General features: G+C 35.3%; 1 protein-coding gene across 5 annotated transcripts in view; it reads right to left on the minus strand.

The window, feature by feature from the left end:
* SGCG (sarcoglycan gamma) overlaps positions 1-20,366 on the minus strand; it is a 307,721-nt gene that overhangs the window by 191,257 nt on the left and 96,098 nt on the right. For 3 of the 5 annotated variants that reach the window (XM_074303664.1, XM_074303666.1, XM_074303667.1), the window contains exon 2: positions 6,827-7,024. In XM_074303664.1, the coding sequence (XP_074159765.1) occupies positions 6,827-7,024 (198 nt within the window). The remainder of the gene's footprint in view (positions 1-6,826; positions 7,025-20,366) is intronic. The other 2 variants (XM_074303665.1, XM_074303668.1) reach the window with 1 other exon arrangement.

Below are 20,366 nucleotides of genomic sequence, written 5' to 3' on the forward strand. Positions count from 1 at the left end.
AAAAACCAGCATGCAAAAAGCCTACCTTGACATTAAAAAAAAAAAAAAAAACAACTGTAATATTTATTGTTTAGTAATAAAATTGCTTAGAAATAATAATATTAATAGCAATAACTACCATTTATATAATGCTCTAACATTGGCAAAGAACTTGACAATTATTATTTCATTTGATTCTTACAAGAATGCGGAGAAGTATGTAGTATTATTATATCCATTTTATAGATGAGATACTGAGGCAGATAGAGGTTAAGGGACTTCCCTAAGTCAAATATATGTAAGTATTATTTCTGAAACTGGACTGGAATCCAGCATTCCAGTGCTCTATCTACTACATTATCTTTCTGCTTCATGTTATAAATCTAGAATAATTAGAAAATGCATTTATTGTGCTTTCTCACATATGATCAAGAGATGCATTGGTTTATGAGTGAATTACATAAATAAAGCATTATCCAAGAGTCTTGATCTCTTGACTCCAGATATAGTCACCAGCTTTCCCCATTCCTAGAATGATCTCCCTTCTCATATTTGTTTTCCTGACTTCCTTTAAGTTTCTGCTAAAATCCATCTTATCTCATCTTTCCCAGATCCTTTAATATTAGTGCCTTCTTTTTTTCTGGTTATTTCCAGTTTATTCTGCATATAGAATGATGTTAGAGTCTTACTAAATGCTAATGAGATAATGAGATATTAGGTTCTTACTAAGTGCTAAGTCGGTACTTAACAATTCTCTAGTTTGGCCTTTAAAGGGAGTTTTACCCCTTTGAACTTCTGGGGAGGAGCTTAATGTTTAAAAGGAGCAAGTTCATTGGTAGAAGTAATCCTCCCACAAGCCCTTGCGTTATCCCATGCCCATTCTCTGGGAGGATAAAGGAGGCAAGGAAGGAAGTCTCTACGCTAGGTCAGAGTTGGCGGCAGTTGAGACAGCAGATCTCCTCCCAGAGAGCGATCCGCAGTTTCTGGAGACAACAGAACATTACATATTGGTGCCCAACGTGAGGCAAGGACTTTTGCTTATCCTGACAAGGACTTATTCTGAGCCCTTCAGAGGAGCTAGACCGGACCTTTGCAATTTGGCGCCTGAACAGGGCATTGTCAAAGAAACACATGAAAGAGCTCCAAAAAGAGAAATACAGATAAAATTAGGGGTTTTCACATTATATAGTTAGCAAACTGGCAATGTGACCAAAGATAAAAATATTCAATTTTAGAGAATCTACAATAAGTTGGGCTCTCTACTACACTGCTAATAGAGCTGTGAATTGATCCAAACATTCTGGGAAAAAGTTTAAAATAAAAAAGTCACTAAATTGTTCCTATCATTGTTCATATACTGAGCATAAGGTAAAAAATTGAAAGACCCTGTATGTACACCAAAATTTTCCTATGAATAGTATTCATAGTAGTAAAACTAGAAACAAAGTTGGTGAATCATTTGGGAATTGGCTGAAAAGAACTGATAATGAATGTGACAGAATATTTGGGTGTTGTAAAAAATCACAGATAAGGAATTAATATGGGAAAAAATATAAGAACCAGGAGAATAGTATGCATAATAACTGCTCTAAATAAAAATAACATTAAAAGTACATAAATTCTGATTAATTGTAAATAACTAAGTGTGATCCATAAGGTATGATGCTAAAATACTTCTGTATAAAGGGGAGCAAGACACTAAGGCAGTATGCATATTTTGTCCCTATGTATGTTGATTTTGCTTCATTGTTTTTGTTTTTTACAAGGTAAGCTTACAAAAAGTAGGGCATAAAACATATACAAAAGGTGCCCATAACATTAAAAAGAATTAAGTAAATTAATGAATAAAACTTAATCCTTCATTTAATAGGCATCTGTGGGTAACTTCACATATCTGATCTCATCTATCTCAGAAAGTTATTGTAAAGAAGGTCCTATATTAACCTTAAAATACTATGAAATTATAAATTATCTATACAGATTATTATTATTTCCACTGAGACCACTTTGATAGTAGATATGGTTAGGAAGGGGAAATTAGACTCTCAAAGGCAATGCCAATAGAGCCACAAAGTCTGGCAGATAGTATTCAAGTGAGGAATCAGTTGAGTGTGGACTTAGTGACAGATGCCTATTGCCTAGGGACCATATGTAGTTAAGAAAAATTTATCAGATGCATTGCCATACCAACCTGCAAAGAACTTCTATGAATTAATAATTAGCAAAAGAAGTTAAGATGTACATTGGTGGAAAGGATGCCCAGTGAAATCAACTATCCTTAAAATATCATAGCATTCAATTATTATTAGTAATAATAATACTGATAATAATATGTGAACTAAGTCAAAGTTTAGGGATTTAAAATATTACGTTCCTCCAAAAGAGTGAAACAGTTTGCCAAACCATTATGTCTATGGGAGAGACATCAAATATAATAATTTAGCCAGAACAAATAGCGCATGCTACCATATTTTATTCAAGTTCTCATTCTCTCCACTGAATAGTTCCTTTCCCCCTTCTTTGTACCATTAGTGTAAGGACAGGAAAAAATGAACCAAACATCTAAGGTTATGAGGTGTTTCCCAAAATTGAGATTGACTGGCAATGGTGGAGCCACCCTACTAACATGCAACAGTTAATGAAAGAAGATAACACCAGACCTTTTTCTGCTGACTTTCCTTATTTTTTTTCAAATATATTAATGGCAAGACATACTTTGGGCCATTCAGGGAAAAGAGGAATGAATCCATCATTTAGCAATTGCATTTGACTGAGATAGGGTAATCTTTTCCCATTGGTGTTAGGGACAATTTGGGAGTGTAGTAAAAATAGGCCTAGTATTATTTCCCTCCATTAAGTGCTTCAGGTAGGTAGGATGGGTTCTACTGTTGACATAATAGCTAATCTCAATTTTATTTTATTTTTTTATTCATTTTTCCAAATTATCCCCTCCCTCCCTCCACAGCCTCTCCCCGATGGCAGGTAATCCCACACATTTTACATGTGTTACAATATAACCTAGATACAATATATGTGTGTAAATACCATTTTCTTGTTGCACATTAATTATTAGCTTCCGAAGGTATAAGTAACCTGGGTACATAGACAGTAGTGCTAACAATTTACATTCGCTTCCCAGTGTTCCTTCTCTGGGTATAGTTATTTCTGTCCATCATTGATCAACTGGAAGTGAGTTGGATCTTCTTTATGTTGAAGATTTCCACTTCCATCAGAATACATCCTCATACAGTATTGTTGTTGAAGTGTATAGTGATCTTCTGGTTCTGCTCATTTCACTCAGCAACAGTTGATTTAAGTCTCTCCAGGCCTTTCTGTATTCCTCCTGCTGCTCATTTCTTACAGAGCAATAATATTCCATAACCTTCATATACCACAATTTACCCAACCATTCTCCAATTGATGGACATCCATTCAACTTCCAGTTTCTAGCTACAACAAAAAGAGCTGCCACAAACATTTTGGCACATACAGGTCCCTTTCCACTCTTTAGTATTTCTTTGGGATATAATCCCAATAACAGCAATGCTGGGTCAAAGGGTATGCACAGTTTGACAACTTTTTGGGCATAGTTCCAAATTTTTTGTTTAAGTCTGGTTTTTTTTCTTAGAAACATATGGAATTCCTCTATTTCATTGAATAGACCATCTTCTTTCCATGGAAAATAGATGCTAAACTTAGCTGGGTAGTTTATTCTTGGTTGCAATCCTCTGATCCTTTTGCCTTTCGGAAATATCAGGGTTCCAGGCCCTTCTAATCTTTTAATGTGGAGGTCAGCCAGATCTTGGGTGACCCTATATTGTGGCACCTTGGTATTTAAGTTGTTTTTTTCTAGCTGCTTGCAGGTATTTTCTCCTTTGTGTGGTAATGTCTGCAGCTTAGCCACAATATTTCGTGGTGTTCTTTTTTTAGGGTCTATATTCAGAAGGAGTTCGAATGAATTCTTTCCACATCTGCTTTCCCCTCTTTTTCTATTATCTCTGGACAGTTCTCTTTGATAATATTCCTGTAAAATAGAATCCTAGGCTCTTTTTTTTGGTCATAGTTTCTTGGGAAGGTCCAATGATCCCTCAGATTATCTCTCCTAGATCTATTTTCCAGGTCTATAGATTTTCCCAGTAAGTATTTGACGTTGTTCTCCAACTTCTCATTTTTTTTTTTTTTTTTTGTTTTGTTTGACTGATTCTTGGGTTCTCTGTGAATCATTCATTTCTATTTGTTCCATCCTGACTTTTAAGGAGTTATTTTCTTCTTTCATAGTTTTTAGTTCTTTTTGTAAATGTCCAATTTCATTTTTAAATGAATTATTTTGCTCTATTGAATTTTTTTCTATTTCCCTAATTTTTTTTTTGAGAATTATTTTATTTTTCCAATTCAGAAATCCTATTTTCTTGGGACTTTTTTATCTTCTCCAATTCAGAAATCCTATTTTCTTGAGACTTTTTTATCTTCTCCAATTCAGAAATCCTACTTTCCTGTGAGTTTTTTTACCTTTTCTAATTCACTAATTTTGTTTCCCTGCATCTCCTGTGAATTCTTTATTTTTTCCAACTCCAATTTCAGGATGTTGTTATTCTCTATCATAGCTTCTCTTTCCTTTCCCCATTTTTCTTCAAACTCTCTTAACTTTTTAATAGTCTCTTCAAGGAGAGAGTTATGTGATGGGGGGCAGAAATCGTTCCCCTTTAGATTGTTATCTGCTGACTCTCTGCTGTTAACTTCCTCGGGGTTGGATACCCGCTCTTTCTCTGTGTAGAAGGAATCTATGGTTTTTTTTGGCTTCTTGCTCCTACTTAAAAAATCTTTTGGGGTCTGTCCCTGGGGTAGGAAATTATTATTTATTTATTTATTTACCAGATTCCTCCCAGACAGGATGGATGCAGCGGCCCCTGCGCCTGAGCTAAGAGAGAGTTCCCCACCCCCTCCCTGGAAGTGCCTCAGAGGTGATCAGCACTGCTGTGCTTTGAGGGTGCTGTGTTTTAGCGGCTTCCCTGAGGTTGAGACTGAACAGTAAAGGCGACTCAAAGCCTAGCCTATGTGTCCTGGTGGGGAGTGGATGTCTGCAGCATGTGACGTGAAAAGCCCCTGCGCTCAAACTGGAAGTGTCTGCCAGAAACCGCGGTCCCTAGTTCAAAGGTTCCGCTTCTCTGGGACTTCCGTTCCACAGCCTCCAGCCAGCCGAGCCAGGCACTATGAGTTACTGCCCCGCCCACTCTTCAATCTCTTAACTACCCCGAGGCGAAAGCCTGGATTGCCTATGTTGGCCACACCCCCAGTGCCGAGATCTGCTGAGTCACCCCCGGGATCCAGGAAGATCCAATCTAGTTTCAAATTTTAAAGTGGCTTATATTTCTCCTCTGAACTGCTGTTTTATAAGCAGAGAAGAGCCAACAGCCCGTGCCAGATTCCTCTATCTCGGTGGATTCTCCGATCCCAGAGCCCTCCCCAGCGCGACCGGCACAGTGTGCCACCACCCCACCGTCTCTGCTGGCCTCTCTTCTTCCTCCCCTGGGAGCTGACCTTTCCTGCTGAAACTCCAGATTCTCTTCAGCTGGTTAGTCGTGCTTCCAGTCCTTGTGGATTCTATCAGTCCAACGCTATTTCTGAGGCTGATTAAATCTAGTTGGTTGTGAGGGAAGAAAGGAGCTTACACAGTGGCGTGTATCTTCTCCGCCATCTTGGCTCTGCCCCGCTAATCTCAATTTTAGAAAAAAAGATTTTATAACCTAGAAATTATTTACATACTAATTACAATAATAATTTACATAGTAGAGAACCTGTGTACATATAACATGTACATAGTTAATATCAATATTACTACTCCTAAGATCAATATAAGTGATTATAACTTGAATGACAGAGGAAGCTAAATGGTACAGTGGATAGAGTACTGGCCCTGGAGTCATGGGGATCTGAGATGAAATGAGGTCTCAGACACTTACTATCTGTGTGACCCTGGATAAGTCACTTAACCCGGAAGAAGAAGAAGAAGAAAAAAAGAAGAAGAAGAAGAAGAAGAAGAAGAAGAAGAAGAAGAAGAAGAAGAAGAAGAAGAAGAAGAAGAAGAAGAACAAGAACAAGAACAAGAACAAGAAAAAGCTGAATGACTTTAATGAATAGCAAGAATAGAGAAAAGCTATTTTTTTAAATGAAAAATCCATTTGTCTTATTATCAGATCATAGAATATGTGTTAGGAACAAATTACCTTAACTATGATATTTTTGAAGCATTTTCCCATTTTCTGATTAAAACTCCCTTTTACAGATTTTTAAACTTTTATACTAAAATTACTACTTTAATTAAATATTATAAAAGTTTTAGTATGTACTACAATATAGAGTTATTTAGGTTAGGCTTCTTTGACATTATATAGATATTTAAAAAGCTGTGTGCATTCTCTTTGGAATTTATTAGCTAAATCAATTTTTAAATCTTGGATTGTGGAAAACCTGCTGATTAGAAATTAGAATTATGAAAGTGAGCAGGCAACATCTAAATGCAAATGAATTAAATATAGAAAAAAAGGTAAGGCTAAAATACCCTTGAAACATAACTGTTTCAATCAACAAGAAAAATCATGATTGCCATCAGAAACTAACAAAAGACATACAAAAATCTATAATTCATAGTGAGATAAAAACTGCAAAAGAGAAATGTAATATGTATAAATCTCAGAGGAACTGAAAAGTACTCACTGAAGTAAAAAGGAACAAACCTAAAACAGAGACAGATGCTAGTATACATACAACCTAGATGAAGTGCTAGTCAAAAGGAAAAAAGTGTCCCAAGGAGTCGAAAAAGAAATGGGAAATTAAAGAAGATACTTACTGGAGAAAACCACATGACTTTAAGAATCCAAATTGTCAGAGCAAAATTCACAACTAGGATGATAAGTAGAAGAAGGACAAACAGGTAGAGGCAGCGCTTCCTCCAGCCATAAATGCCAATTTTGTAGACATACTGGTTCTCTGGCCTCTCTAGGCTTGTGCCTTGTGTTGTTGTAGTGTACTGTTCACGTACCATCTGCTACAGAAAAAGAAAAAAAAAACCCTCTCATTAGTTATTAATAAAAACCAATAGACCAAATGCAAGATATCAAGAGATAAAAATGCTTGAAAAGCTATAATTATATATGGTAAGAGGCCAACCAAATATGATAAACAGTATTTACCATGGCTTATAATTAGCAGATAGAAAATATTTTTATTGTAAATATTAAATTGTGTTCATATATGTTAGTATAATTTTATATTTCTGTAGCAGAGAATTTAATTTACCATAATGTTATTTCATTATGAAAATGAGGTTTATAAGAAGTTAATAATATATAATATGCTTGTCACATATTTCTAAAAATTAAAAAGATTAAACACATTACAAGTTTTTATATGCCCTGGCCAAAGATGGAGTCAAAATTTAATTCTAAATCTATTTTTTTGGTGTATTTTTGCAAGACAATTTCCTTTACCATAAGATAATAATAATAATAATAATAATAATAATAATAATAATAATGAAATAATAAACTTATATCATAAAGGAAATATGCAATTAAAAAATTGAATCCTATTTTAAATTTTCATAAAAAATGTGGAATCTCAAGGCAATTTTAATAGACTTGTGACGGAAAGAGCTATCCACATTCAAAAAGAGAACTAAGACGACTGAATATGGATCAAGACTTCAAAATCAAAATCAAATGTATTTTCACATTTAATTGTTGATATTGATTGCTTGGCTTTTTTTTTTTTTTTCTTCCTTGTGGTTTTTTTACCTTTTGATCTGATTTTTCTTGTGCAGCATTATGAATATGGAAATATATTTAGAAGAATTGCACATGTTTAATCTTGCTGTTTAGGAGAAGAGAGGAAGAGGGAGAAAAATTTGGAAAACAAGATTTTACAAAGGTGAATGTTGAAAACTATCTTTGCCTGTATTTGGAAAAAAAAAAAAAAAAAAAAAAAAAAGGGGCAGCTAGGTGGCGCAGTGGATAGAGCACCAGCCTTGAATTCAGGAGGACCAGAGTTCAAATCTGGTCTCAGACACTTAACACTTCCTAGCTGTGTGACCCTGGGCAAGTAACTTAACCCCAGCCTCAGGGGGAAAAAAAATGAAAAGGGAAAAAAAAAAAGAATAAAATCTTAACTCAAAATTCCCCTCCATTTTAAAAAGTTTTAAAATCTAGTTTATTTCTGGAATACTCAAATGGATTTGAGATCTCAATATTTTCATATCATCTCTATCAAAGGAGGTTCTATCAAGGGAGAACTCACATCTTCAGTTGCTGCACATTCTGAGGGACTCTTTTATTTTTGCTTCCCATAATTTCATGAAAGAAGTTCCAAAGAATATGCTGGGCACTGCAATTATTTTCTTCTGGTAAGATTAGGATACCCATCTCACACAGACTAGTAACCGTTTATTCCTCTCTTTAGCCATAGAACTAGCCCATCTTCTTTTTTGTTATATACATTCCCTCAATAACATTCTTTCCTCCTATTGTTTTTCAGAATTACTTATTCATTATGTATTTCAGGCTTCTTATATCCACCCATTGTCCTCTGAGTGATAATCTGTTTTTAAGTCTTCGGAAACTGTAATGTTCTGTAACATAAAGTCAAATAGAAACATTTGATGAATGTTAATGTAATCTGTTCCTTTCCTGTGCTTTTAACTGGTATGAATTATTATTTGCCTCATGGCCAGAAAGGCCTGAAAACAGAGAGAGACTTAGAAGAAAAGTGCTTATAATTGATATAATAATAGAGGCAGCTAGGTGATACAGTAGAGATAGTACTTGTCCTAGAATCAGGAAGACCTGAATTAAAATCCTTTATAAATTTTTGATGAAAAAAAAGGATTCTAAGAGGCTGAGAAGAGGTGTGTGTGTGTGTGTGTGTGTGGGTACATTTCCAGGTACAAAGCATAGCCAGTACAAGGGTGCAGAATGAGAAAGGGTGTTATGAGTAGGGAACTATGAGAAAGTCAATTTGGTTGGACCATAAAATATAGGCAGGGGGGTGATATGTAATAAATTTGGAAAGGAAGGTTGAGGACAGATAGGTGAAGGGATTTAAAAGTTAAATATAATGATTTAAACTTTAACCTACAGAAAGTAGAAATATGAGTGAGATGGTCAGACTTGAACTTTTGCAAAATCCCTTTGACAAATGTTAAGAGAATTTTGTAGGTTGGAGGTGCACTGGATAGGGTTTTGAGCCTGGAGTCAGGAAAGATCCTCTTTCTGAGTTCAAATCTGACCTCAGATATTTACTAGCTATGTGATCCTAGGTAAATCACCTAACCTTCTTCTGTTTCTTCATCTGTAAAATGAGGGGAGATGAAAATTACAAACCATTCCAAATTCCCAAATGGGATTACAAAGAGTTGGATTTGATCGAAAATGACTGAACAAGAGGATAGCTTAGAGGGAAGGGATTGGGGCAGAGAAATCAATTAGGTGGTTTTGGAAGAAATCTGGCTAAAAGATGATAAGGGGATTAGTGAAAGTGGTGACCATATAAGTGTACAAAAAAAGGGTGGAGATAGAAATGATAAACTTTAATGACTATATATGTAGGGTGATTTAGATTGAGGAGTTAAAAATGATGCCAAGTTTGTGAACTAGGGTGACTAAAAAGAAATGGTATCTTCTACATGAAGTCTTTCTTGATTTTTTCAATTGCTAGTACTCTACCCACTCAAAAAAATTATTTCATATTAATCTTGTATGTCATTATTGTATATTGTCTGTCCATGTATGAGCAAAACTTTGAGAGCAGAGAGTATTTCAGTTTTGTCTTTGTACCCCCAGTACTTAAAGCAAGGGGCTATTATATTACAAATTTTATATTATGTATTAAAATTTTATTTTGAGAAGGGAGTGCATGGGTTTACCAGACTGCCAAAGGGGTTCATGATGCAAAACAGAGTTAAGAAATCCTTGCCTAGATGTTTGTTGATCAGGAGAACCATAATAAGATATAACTAAATATTCCAGGAAATGTTTACCATTGCTTTGGGATATACAAGAAAATCAGCTGATTTACCAATTTATTTATTTGACTCTCCAAGGAGAACGTGTGAGATATCTTTTCATCAACTTATACCTTTGTTAAAGTTTCAGGTATAACATGAATGATAGGATGACTATAATTTACTTCATTCAATAGCATTTTTCATTCATTTAGTTTTTTGACAAGGACTTCAACCTTATAGTTCCAACAGCTAAATTAGAGTCTATTAACAATCTTAAGATCTAGTGATTCTTGCTACCCTCTACATTCCCCTGTAAAGGGCTGGAACTGAGCATATGCACTTAGATAACCAAGCACTTAAAGCTAATTACTAGTTGGACAATATTCTATTAGCATATGCTTGGAGAATAACACTGCCCAACTATTCTGTGCTGGCTGGATCTGGGGGTGTAGACAGAGAAGTATGAGAGAGATCAGAGGGTAGGGGAGGGCAAGTGGGATCATTCTTTGGGAAGTGGAGAAAGAGAAGGGAGGTGTGGAGATTCCTATATCTATTCCCCTGATGGCAACCCCAAAAAGGCCAAGAATAAAGACTTTTGCTTATCCTGATTCTGGCTGACTCTAAGATATCCAGGGTACTAATAAGGTCATTACATTTCCCTCTCTCATCCCCCCACTCTTTCATTGATATTAAAGAAGTGGGATCATTCTTTGGGAAGTGGAGAAAGAGAAGGGAGGTGTGGAGATTCCTATATCTATTCCCCTGATGGCAACCCCAAAAAGGCCAAGAATAAAGACTTTTGCTTATCCTGATTCCGGCTGACTCTAAGATATCCAGGGTACTAATAAGGTCATTACATTTCCCTCTCTCATCCCCCCACTCTTTCATTGATATTAAAGAAGTGGAAAGGGGCCATTTTGTATTTTCCTTTGTTTTATGGGTTTTATGGGTTGCCATGACCAATTCATTATCAGTTGGCCAGAATCCTATTGGAGTACCTAGCAGATTGGTCTTTGGAAAACTGACTCTGTCACTAAGACTCTACTGAACATTTCTTATTTTAGGTGAGGCAACTGGGATGAAATGATTTGCTTAATATAATTATATATTTTCTCTATAATTCAGAGAAGTCTATTTCATACTATGTCTTACTAATGACATAGCAAATAAGTGTCAAGTGTCTAAGGCCATATTTGAAATGATAAATAAAATGATAAAGAAATCGAAAGAAATCTTAAGAACTATACTTCTGTCAAAAAAAATGTAAAGAACATATGTACAATTTGTCTTAGAAACTAGAGGTGGAAAGGAGATTATATCATAAAAAAGTGTAAAGTGGTGGTACTATATCTCATGAAGAGGCAAAGGTAACCTATTATATCTGAGAGAAAGAAAGGAGGGAGATGAACATAGCGTGTATCAATAGACATATTCGATTTATGGTGAAACTTCTTCCACTTCATTGAAAAGTGAAAGGGAAGGAGTAAGCTAAGGGGAAAGGAATACAGTAATTTCGAGGAAAAGGGGTAAAATAAGGGGAGGATCTTTAAGGTGGGGGAGAGATCCTAAAAAGGGAGGGCTGTGAAAACCAAGTGGTGTTCACCAGTTTAATACTGGATAGGAGGGTAAGAGGGAAGGAAAGGGGAAAAGCATAAGCAGGGGTTAATAGGATGGCAAGCAATATAGAATTAGTCCTTCTAACCATAAATGTGAATGGGGCAAACTGCCTCATAAAGAGGAAGCAGTTAGCAGACTGGATTAAAAGTCAGAATCCTACTATATGTTGTTTACAGGAAACACACCTGAAACAGGATGAGACATTCAAACTAAAAGTAAAAGGGTGGAGCAGAATCTATTATGCTTCAGGCAAAACCAAAAAAGCAGGAGTAGCCATCCTCATCTCAGATCAAGCAAAAACAAAAACTGATCTAATTAAAAGAGATAAGGAAGGGCATTATATCCTGCTAAAGGGAAGCATCAATAGAGAAGCGGTATCAATATTGAACATGTATGCACCAAGTGGTGCAGCATCTAAATTCTTAAAAGAGAAATTAAGAGAGCTGCAAGAGGAAATAGATAGCAAAACTATAATAGCGGGAGATCTCAACCTTGCACTCTCAGAATTAGATAAATCAAACCACAAAATAAATAAGAAAGAAGTCAAAGAGGTAAATAGAATACTAGAAAAGTTTGATATGATAGATCTTTGACGAAAGCTAAATGGAGACAGAAAGGAATATACTTTCTTCTCAGCAGTTCATGGAACCTATACAAAAATTGATCATATACTAGGGCATAAAAACCTCAAAATCAAATGCAGTAAGGCAGAAATAGTAAATGCATCCTTTTCAGACCATAATGCAATCAAAATAACATTTAATAAAAAGCCAGGGGAAAAGAGACCAAAAAATAATTGGAAACTAAATAATCTTGTACTAAAGAATGATTGGGTAAAACAGCAAATCATAGACATAATTAATAACTTCACCCAAGAAAATGACAATAATGAGACATCATACCAAAATGTGTGGGATACAGCCAAAGCAGTAATAAGGGGAAGTTTTATATCTCAACAGGCCTACTTGCATAAAATAGAGAAAGAGAGGGCCAACGAATTGGGTTTACAACTAAAATTGCTAGAAAAGGAACAAATTAAAAACCCCCAGACAAACACAAAACTTGAAATTCAAAAAATAAAAGGTGAGATTAATAAAATTGAAAGTAAAAAAACTATTGAATTAATTAATAAAACTAAGAGTTGGTTTTATGAAAAAACCAACAAAATAGACAAACCCTTAGTAAACCTGATTAAAAAAAGGAAAGAGAAAAAGCAAATTGATAATCTTGAAAATGAAAAGGGTGAACTCACCACTAATGAAGAGGAAATTAGAACAATAGTTAGGAGCTACTTTGCTCAACTTTATGCCGATAAATTCGATAACTTAAATGAAATGGAAGAATACCTTCAAAAATATAGCTTGCCCAGATTAACAGAAGAAGAAGTAAGTAGTCTAAATAGTCCCATCTCAGAAAAAGAAATAGACCAAGCTATTAACCAACTTCCTAAGAAAAAGTCCCCAGGACCAGATGGATTTACAGGTGAATTCTACCAAACATTTAAAGAACAACTAACTCCAATGCTATGTAAACTATTTGAAAAAATAGGGATTGAAGGAGTCCTACCAAATTCCTTCTATGACACAGACATGGTACTGATACCTAAACCAGGTAGATCGAAAACTGAGAAAGAAAACTATAGACCAATTTCCTTAATGAATATTGATGCTAAAATCTTAAATAAGATATTAGCAAATAGACTTCAGAAAAATCATCCCCAGGATAATACACTATGACCAAGTGGGATTTATACCAGGAATGCAGGGCTGGTTTAATATTAGGAAAACTATTGTATAATTGACCATATTAATAATCAAATTAATAAAAACCATATGATCATCTCAATAGATGCAGAAAAGGCATTTGATAAAATCCAACATCCATTCCTACTAAAAACGCTTGAGAGTATAGGAATAAACGGACTATTCCTTAAAATAATAAGGAGCATATATTTAAAACCTTCAGTAAACATCATATGTAATGGTGATAAACTAGAACCTTTCCCTGTAAGATCAGGAGTGAAACAAGGTTGCCCACTATCACCATTACTATTCAATATAGTACTAGAAACTCTAGCCTTGGCAATAAGAGCCGAGAAAGAGATCCAAGGAATTAGAGTAGGAAATGAAGAAATCAAATTGTCACTTTTTGCAGATGACATGATGGTATACTTAGAGAACCCCAAAGACTCTGCTAAAAAACTATTAGAAATAATTCAGAATTTTAGCAAAGTCGCAGGATACAAAATAAATCCACATAAATCCTCAGCATTTTTATACATTACCAACACAATCCAACAGCAAGAGATACAAAGAGAAATTCCATTCAAAATAACAGTCGATAGTATAAAATATTTGGGAATATATCTACCAAAGGAGAGTCAGGAATTATATGAGCAAAATTACAAAACACTTGCCACAAAAATAAAGTCAGATTTAAATAATTGGAAAGACATTCAGTGTTCTTGGATAGGCCGAGCGAATATAATAAAGATGACAATACTCCCCAAACTAATCTATTTATTTAGTGCTATACCAATCAGACTCCCAAGAAACTATTTTAATGACCTAGAAAAAATAACAACAAAATTCATATGGAAGAATAAAAGGTCGAGAATTGCAAGGGAACTAATGAAAAAAAAGTCAGAGGAAGGTGGTCTAAGTGTACCTGATTTAAAGCTATATTATAAAGCAACAGTCACCAAAACCATTTGGTATTGGCTAAGAAATAGACTAGTTGATCAGTGGCATAGGTTAGGTTCACAGGGCAAAATAGTGAATAAAAATAGCAATCTAATCTTTGACAAACCCAAAGATCCCAAATTTTGGGATAAGAATTCATTATTTGACAAAAACTGCTGGGAAAACTGGAAATTAGTATGGCAGAAACTAGGAATGGACCCACATTTAACACCACATACTAAGATTAGATCAAAATGGGTCCAAGATTTAGGCATAAAGAACGAAATCATAAATAAATTGGAGGAACATGGGATGGTTTACCTCTCAGACTTGTGGAGGAGGAAGGAGTTTGTGTCCAAGGGAGAACTAGAGACCATTATTGATCACAAAATAGAACATTTTGATTACACCAAATTAAAAAGTTTCTGCACAAACAAAACTAATGCAAACAAGATTAGAAGGGAAGTAACAAATTGGGAAAACATTTTTACAGTTAAAGGTTCTGATAAAGGCCTCATCTCCAAAATATACAGAGAATTGACTTTAATTTATAAGAAATCAAGCCATTCTCCAATTGATAAATGGTCAAAGGATATGAACAGACAATTTTCAGATGATGAAATTAAAACTATTTCCACTCATATGAAACAGTGTTCCAAATCACTATTGATCAGAGAAATGCAAATTAAGACAACTCTGAGGTATCATTACACACCTGTCAGATTGGCTAAGATGACAGGAACAAATGATGATGAATGTTGGAGGGGCTGTGGGAAAACTGGGACACTGATGCATTGTTGGTGGAGTTGTGAAAGAATCCAACCATTCTGGAGAGCAATCTGGAATTATGCCCAAAAAGTTATCAAAATGTGCATACCCTTAGACCCAGCCATACTACTACTGGGCTTATACCCCAAGGAACTACTAAAGAAGGGAAAGGGACCTGTATGTGCCAAAATGTTTGTGGCAGCCCTTTTCATAGTGGCTAGAAGCTGGAAGATGAATGGATGTCCATCAATTGGAGAATGGTTGGGTAAACTATGGTATATGAATGTTATGGAATATTATTGTTCTATAAGAAATGACCAACAGGAGAAATACAGAGAGGCTTGGAGAGACTTACATCAACTGATGCTGAGTGAAACGAGCAGAACCAGAAGATCATTATACACTTCAACAATGATACTGTACGAGGATGTATGCTGATGGAAGTGGATTTCTTCAACATAGAGAAGAGCTAATCCAATTCCAATGGACAGAACCAGCTACATCCAGAAAAGGAACACTGGGAAATGAATGTAAACTGTTATTTTTACCTTCTGAATCCAATTCTTCCTGTGCAACAAAAAATTCGGTTCCACACACATATATTGTATCTAGAATATACTGTAATATATTTAACATATATAAGACTGCTTGCCATCTGGGGGAGGGGGTTGGGGGAGGAAGGGAAAAAATCTGAATAGAAGTAAGTGCAAGGGATAATGTTGTAAAAAAATTACCCATGCATATGTACTGTCAAAAAAATGTTATAATTATAAAATAAAATAAAAATTAAAAAAAAAAAAAAAAGAAATGATATTTGAATCCAGGGCAAGTACTTTACCCATGCTATCATGTGGTAAACGTTTCTATCATAATTGATGCTGTCAGAACTTTCATTCTATCACCACAGCCTGTAAGAACCCAGGACCACCTTCACATCATGAAAAGGCAACAGAGAAAAACTTTTTAGAGAGAGATCTAGACCATAATTGGTTAAATGATTACATCTGCCTTTATTCCCTTCCTTTCCAAGACATAGAAGGCAGCCTGGGCCATTCATTAAAGCTCAAATTAATTCTGCATAAGAACAACTTAAGTTGTTTAACAATAACAACAGTTGGCAACATCTGTTTCCAACTCCACTGATGCAAAAGAGCAAAATGTTTGGAAATAATCCATGTGCTATTTATTAGTTAGGTGATTCCATTCCAGAAGCAAAATGAATTGAAAATGACATGAGATCCTGTTTTCTACAATTTAATATCTACAATTAAGACTTCCTCAAGACAAACTTAATTGAATACAATTCAATTCACAGAGGATTCACAGAGATTTTGATTTTGCTCCTGGGAATAAGATCAATGTACCCAGCACTCTCAATTTTACAAACCACAATTAAATTATATCATTGCTGAACTGCTTAATTTAAGCAAACTCATTTTAAAAATCTTTATAAGATTTTTGCAATTACCCTCTATTTATAAAGCAGTAAGGAATTCTGAAGGATTTGAAATAATACATACAAATTTACAATCTGAATATGTATCTAATTTTCTCCCACATTGATGCTTATGGAAATGACCAAAATTTCAACTATTTACCAGACTTTATTTTATATCATTTTCTTAACAATTACTGGTCTGTGAACATAATAATATGTGAAAATATAGGATTTCAGAGATAGACTTCAATGAGTTTCTCAGTCAGAATAAGTGGCTTAATGTCAATCATGAAAAACTACTGTATGGGTGTCAATAACCATTTTCCCTTTCTCCAAAGAAACACTGAAAATAAATCTGCACTACAACATGCCAATATCTGATTATAAAGACAGTGAATCATTAGCAAGACATAGTATTAAATAGACTTCTCTGAATTATAGAGAAGATATATAATTATATTTTAGGATGGTTTAAAAGAAGTCCTGCTTACATAGAGGGCAATGATTTAGGACTTTTTATATTCACATCATTTTCTGAAACTCTTAATTAAAAAATGCTGCTATTCTTGAATCCCAGAATTGGAAGAGGGATTGAGCCATTTAGTCTAAGCTGTGCTTCACCAAGAATTCTCTTTACATCACACCTGACAAATAACTTTCCAGATTTAATAATATTTATTTCCCCCCATTTATATGTGAAAATAATTTTTAAACATTCTTTTGATTGAGTTCCAAATTCTACTTCCCCCTTTTCTCTTTTCCCTTGCTCTTGAATGCAAAGGCCGGGCTAGCTCCCTGGAGGCCTCAGGGTCAGCCAGAGTCAGGATCAGCAAAAGGGCTTGGTCTTTAGGGGGAGAAATAAAGGAGATGGATGAAACTGCCACAAGCTCTCCACCAACCTCCCTTCTCCTAGTCCTCCTGCAAAGTGAGTCTGGCTTGTCTCACTCCACCCTTTAATCCCTTCTAAGATTATCTGTATACACCAAAAGATCAAGCCAGCATGGAATAGTGAGAAGGGCCATTTTTCCAAACATATGCTAATAGGTATTGTCCAATAGGTAATTAGCCTTAAGTGTTCCATTGTCTGATTCCTATGTACCTATTTAGAGTTTCAGCCCTTTACACTTGAGATGGTAAGCAATATAAGTTATGTATGTGCAATCATGTACAACATTTCTATAGCAGATATTTTGCATAGGAAGACTCGAATGAAAAAAGAAAAAAAGATAAAGGAAAGAAGGAACAAAGAAAGAGACTGAAAAATAGTATGCTTCAGTCTATACTCAGACAATATCAGTTCTTTCTATGGAGATGGATAATATGGTTCATCATTAGTCTTTTGGAATTGTCTTGGATCATTGTATTTCTGAGGATAGCTTAGTCATTTCCAGTTCTTCATTGAACAATATTGCTATTATTGTGTATAATGTTCTTCTGGTTCTGCTTACTTCATTCTGTATATATTCCTGTAAATATTTCCAGGCCTTCCTTTCTGAAATCTGACTGGTAATAATTTCTTATAGCACAATTATATTCTTTCACAATCATATGTCATATATTGTTTAGTCACTGCCCAATTTATGGGCAGCTCTTTGATTTCCAATTCTTAGTTACTACAAAAAGAACTGTTATAATTTTTTTTTTTTTTTTTTTTTTTTTTTTTTGTGCAAACGGCACCTCCTCCAATCTTTTTGTTTTATCTCTTTGGTATACAGACTTTCAGACTTTTCTTGAAGACTCTCAAGTGAAGGGGAATGCACCACCTACTATGACAGTCTAGTTCATTTTTGTTGGTGTTGAGCCATTTGAATTGTGTCCAACTCTTTGTGACATCTTTTAGGATTTTCTTGGCAAAGACTTTGTTTCTTTAGTTCATTTTACAGATAAGAAAATTGAGTTGAATAGGATTAAGTGAATTGTTCTGGATTATCTGAGTAAGTATCTGAGACTGGATTTGAGCTATCATCCTCCTAACTCCAAGATTGTCTCACTTTTCACTGCATCACCAAGCTGCCTAATCCACTTTTAGATCACAATAATCATTAGGAAGATTTTCTTACATGATGTCTAAATCTGTCTCTTTGAAACTTTCCCTCATTGATTTTATTTCTGTACTCTGAGTCTAAGCAGAACATGTCTAATTCCTCTTTCACTTTCAAATACTCTCCTTACCTCACCAGCTTCTGCCTTTTCTAGGCTAAATATCCCATTTCTTTCATCTAATACTATTACATGAATTCAATGCCTATTGCCATTTGGTCACTTTCTTCTAAACATTCTTTAATTTGTCAATATCCATTTTACTATGTGGTTAGTACCCCAAAGTGAACAGAATATTCCACATGTACTCTGGTCAAGGCAAAATACAATAGAATATTCTCTTTTTTGCATTACCTTTTATTATAGCTCACTATTTGTTGATTCATTGAATCTCAGTCTAGTAAAACCTCCAGTGTGTAAATAAATTTCTCTTTAGTCATATTTCTCCCATCTTGTTTTTGACTTTAGAAGCTGAACAATAAGATTTTATCACAATACCCATGGAATTTCACCCAGTATCCTAACATGTCAAGATCTTTTAAAATCCTTTCCAGCTTTGGTCACCTGTAAATTTCCTAAGCATTGTTTACACCTTCATCAAATCATTGATAAAAATATTAGCATCAGAGAAGAACTCATTTAGAGACTTCCTTCTAAATGGCACTGAACTACCTGTAAAGTCTGGGCTAGCTCCCTGAAGGTCTCAGAATCAGCTAGAGTCAAGATAAGCAAAAGTCCTTGCCCTACTCACATCAGACTCCTAATGATGTTAGGATTACAAGGTAATGTACTTGGTTCACAATTTTAAAGGAGTTTATACCTTTAAAGGAGTTCAAACCTTTAAAAGAGTTTACACCTTTAAAGGAGTTCACTCATTGATTCTGTAAGGAGTTCCCACAAGCCCATGGAGTACCCACAAGCCCATTTTCTGGGAAGATATAAGGAGGCAACATTAAGTGGGGAAGTCAGTCTGATGTGAGTCAAGGGGAAAACTTCGGGGAAGCTTGAGGAAATTCAGAGTTAGGATTCAGTGGATTCGCAAGTCCAGCAGATTCACAAGTCTAAAGGAAAAGCCTGCTCATAGACTTCTGGGAGATTCACATCTAGGATTGAATTCACAATCCCACACTCTTGGAGGCAGAGTCTGATTCATTCCCATGTCTACCTTCGTGCTGGCTGGAGGCTTTGGATTCAGAGGGAGCTAGAGACTGAAGCTGGCTGGAGACATTCTGACAGGAACTAAAGCCAAGGCTGCCTCCAGAAGCTCCCCAAGAAGATCTCCTCCCAGAGAAGGATCACAATTTAGAGACAACAGAACTTTTCATTTTGGCACCCAATGTGGGGCAAGGATTTTTGCTTATCCTGACTCTGGTGATTTTGAGCCCTTTAGCTAGCCTGGATTTTACAACTACCAATGATAATTCTTCAAGCATTTTATTTCAACCAGCATTATGCTATATAAAACAAGCATTGCGGGCAGCTAGGTGGCACAGTGAATAGAGCATCAGCCCTGAAGTCAGGAGGGCCTGAGTTCAAATTTGATCTCAGACACTTAACAGTTCCTAGATGTATGATCCTAGGCAAGTCACTTGACCCCAATTGCCTTGGCAAAAACAAAAACAAAAAAACCACAAGCATTGCCTTAGGTTTTTCTTATATAACAATTATAAAACTCAGAATTGATATCTATGTTGTAAAAATCTCTCCTTAGTTTCTGAATCAATGCTGAACCTGTATGTATCGCTTCCCTGATGTGGACTTCTTTGCTACCAACAATCCCCATTGTCTGGCCTTCCATTGTTTCCCTGCCAGTGCCAGGAAGCTATAATTTAAAAGAACACAGCTG

The sequence above is a fragment of the Sminthopsis crassicaudata genome, chromosome 3, assembly GCF_048593235.1.
Source record: "Sminthopsis crassicaudata isolate SCR6 chromosome 3, ASM4859323v1, whole genome shotgun sequence".
In the NCBI taxonomy this organism is placed as follows: domain Eukaryota; kingdom Metazoa; phylum Chordata; class Mammalia; order Dasyuromorphia; family Dasyuridae; genus Sminthopsis; species Sminthopsis crassicaudata.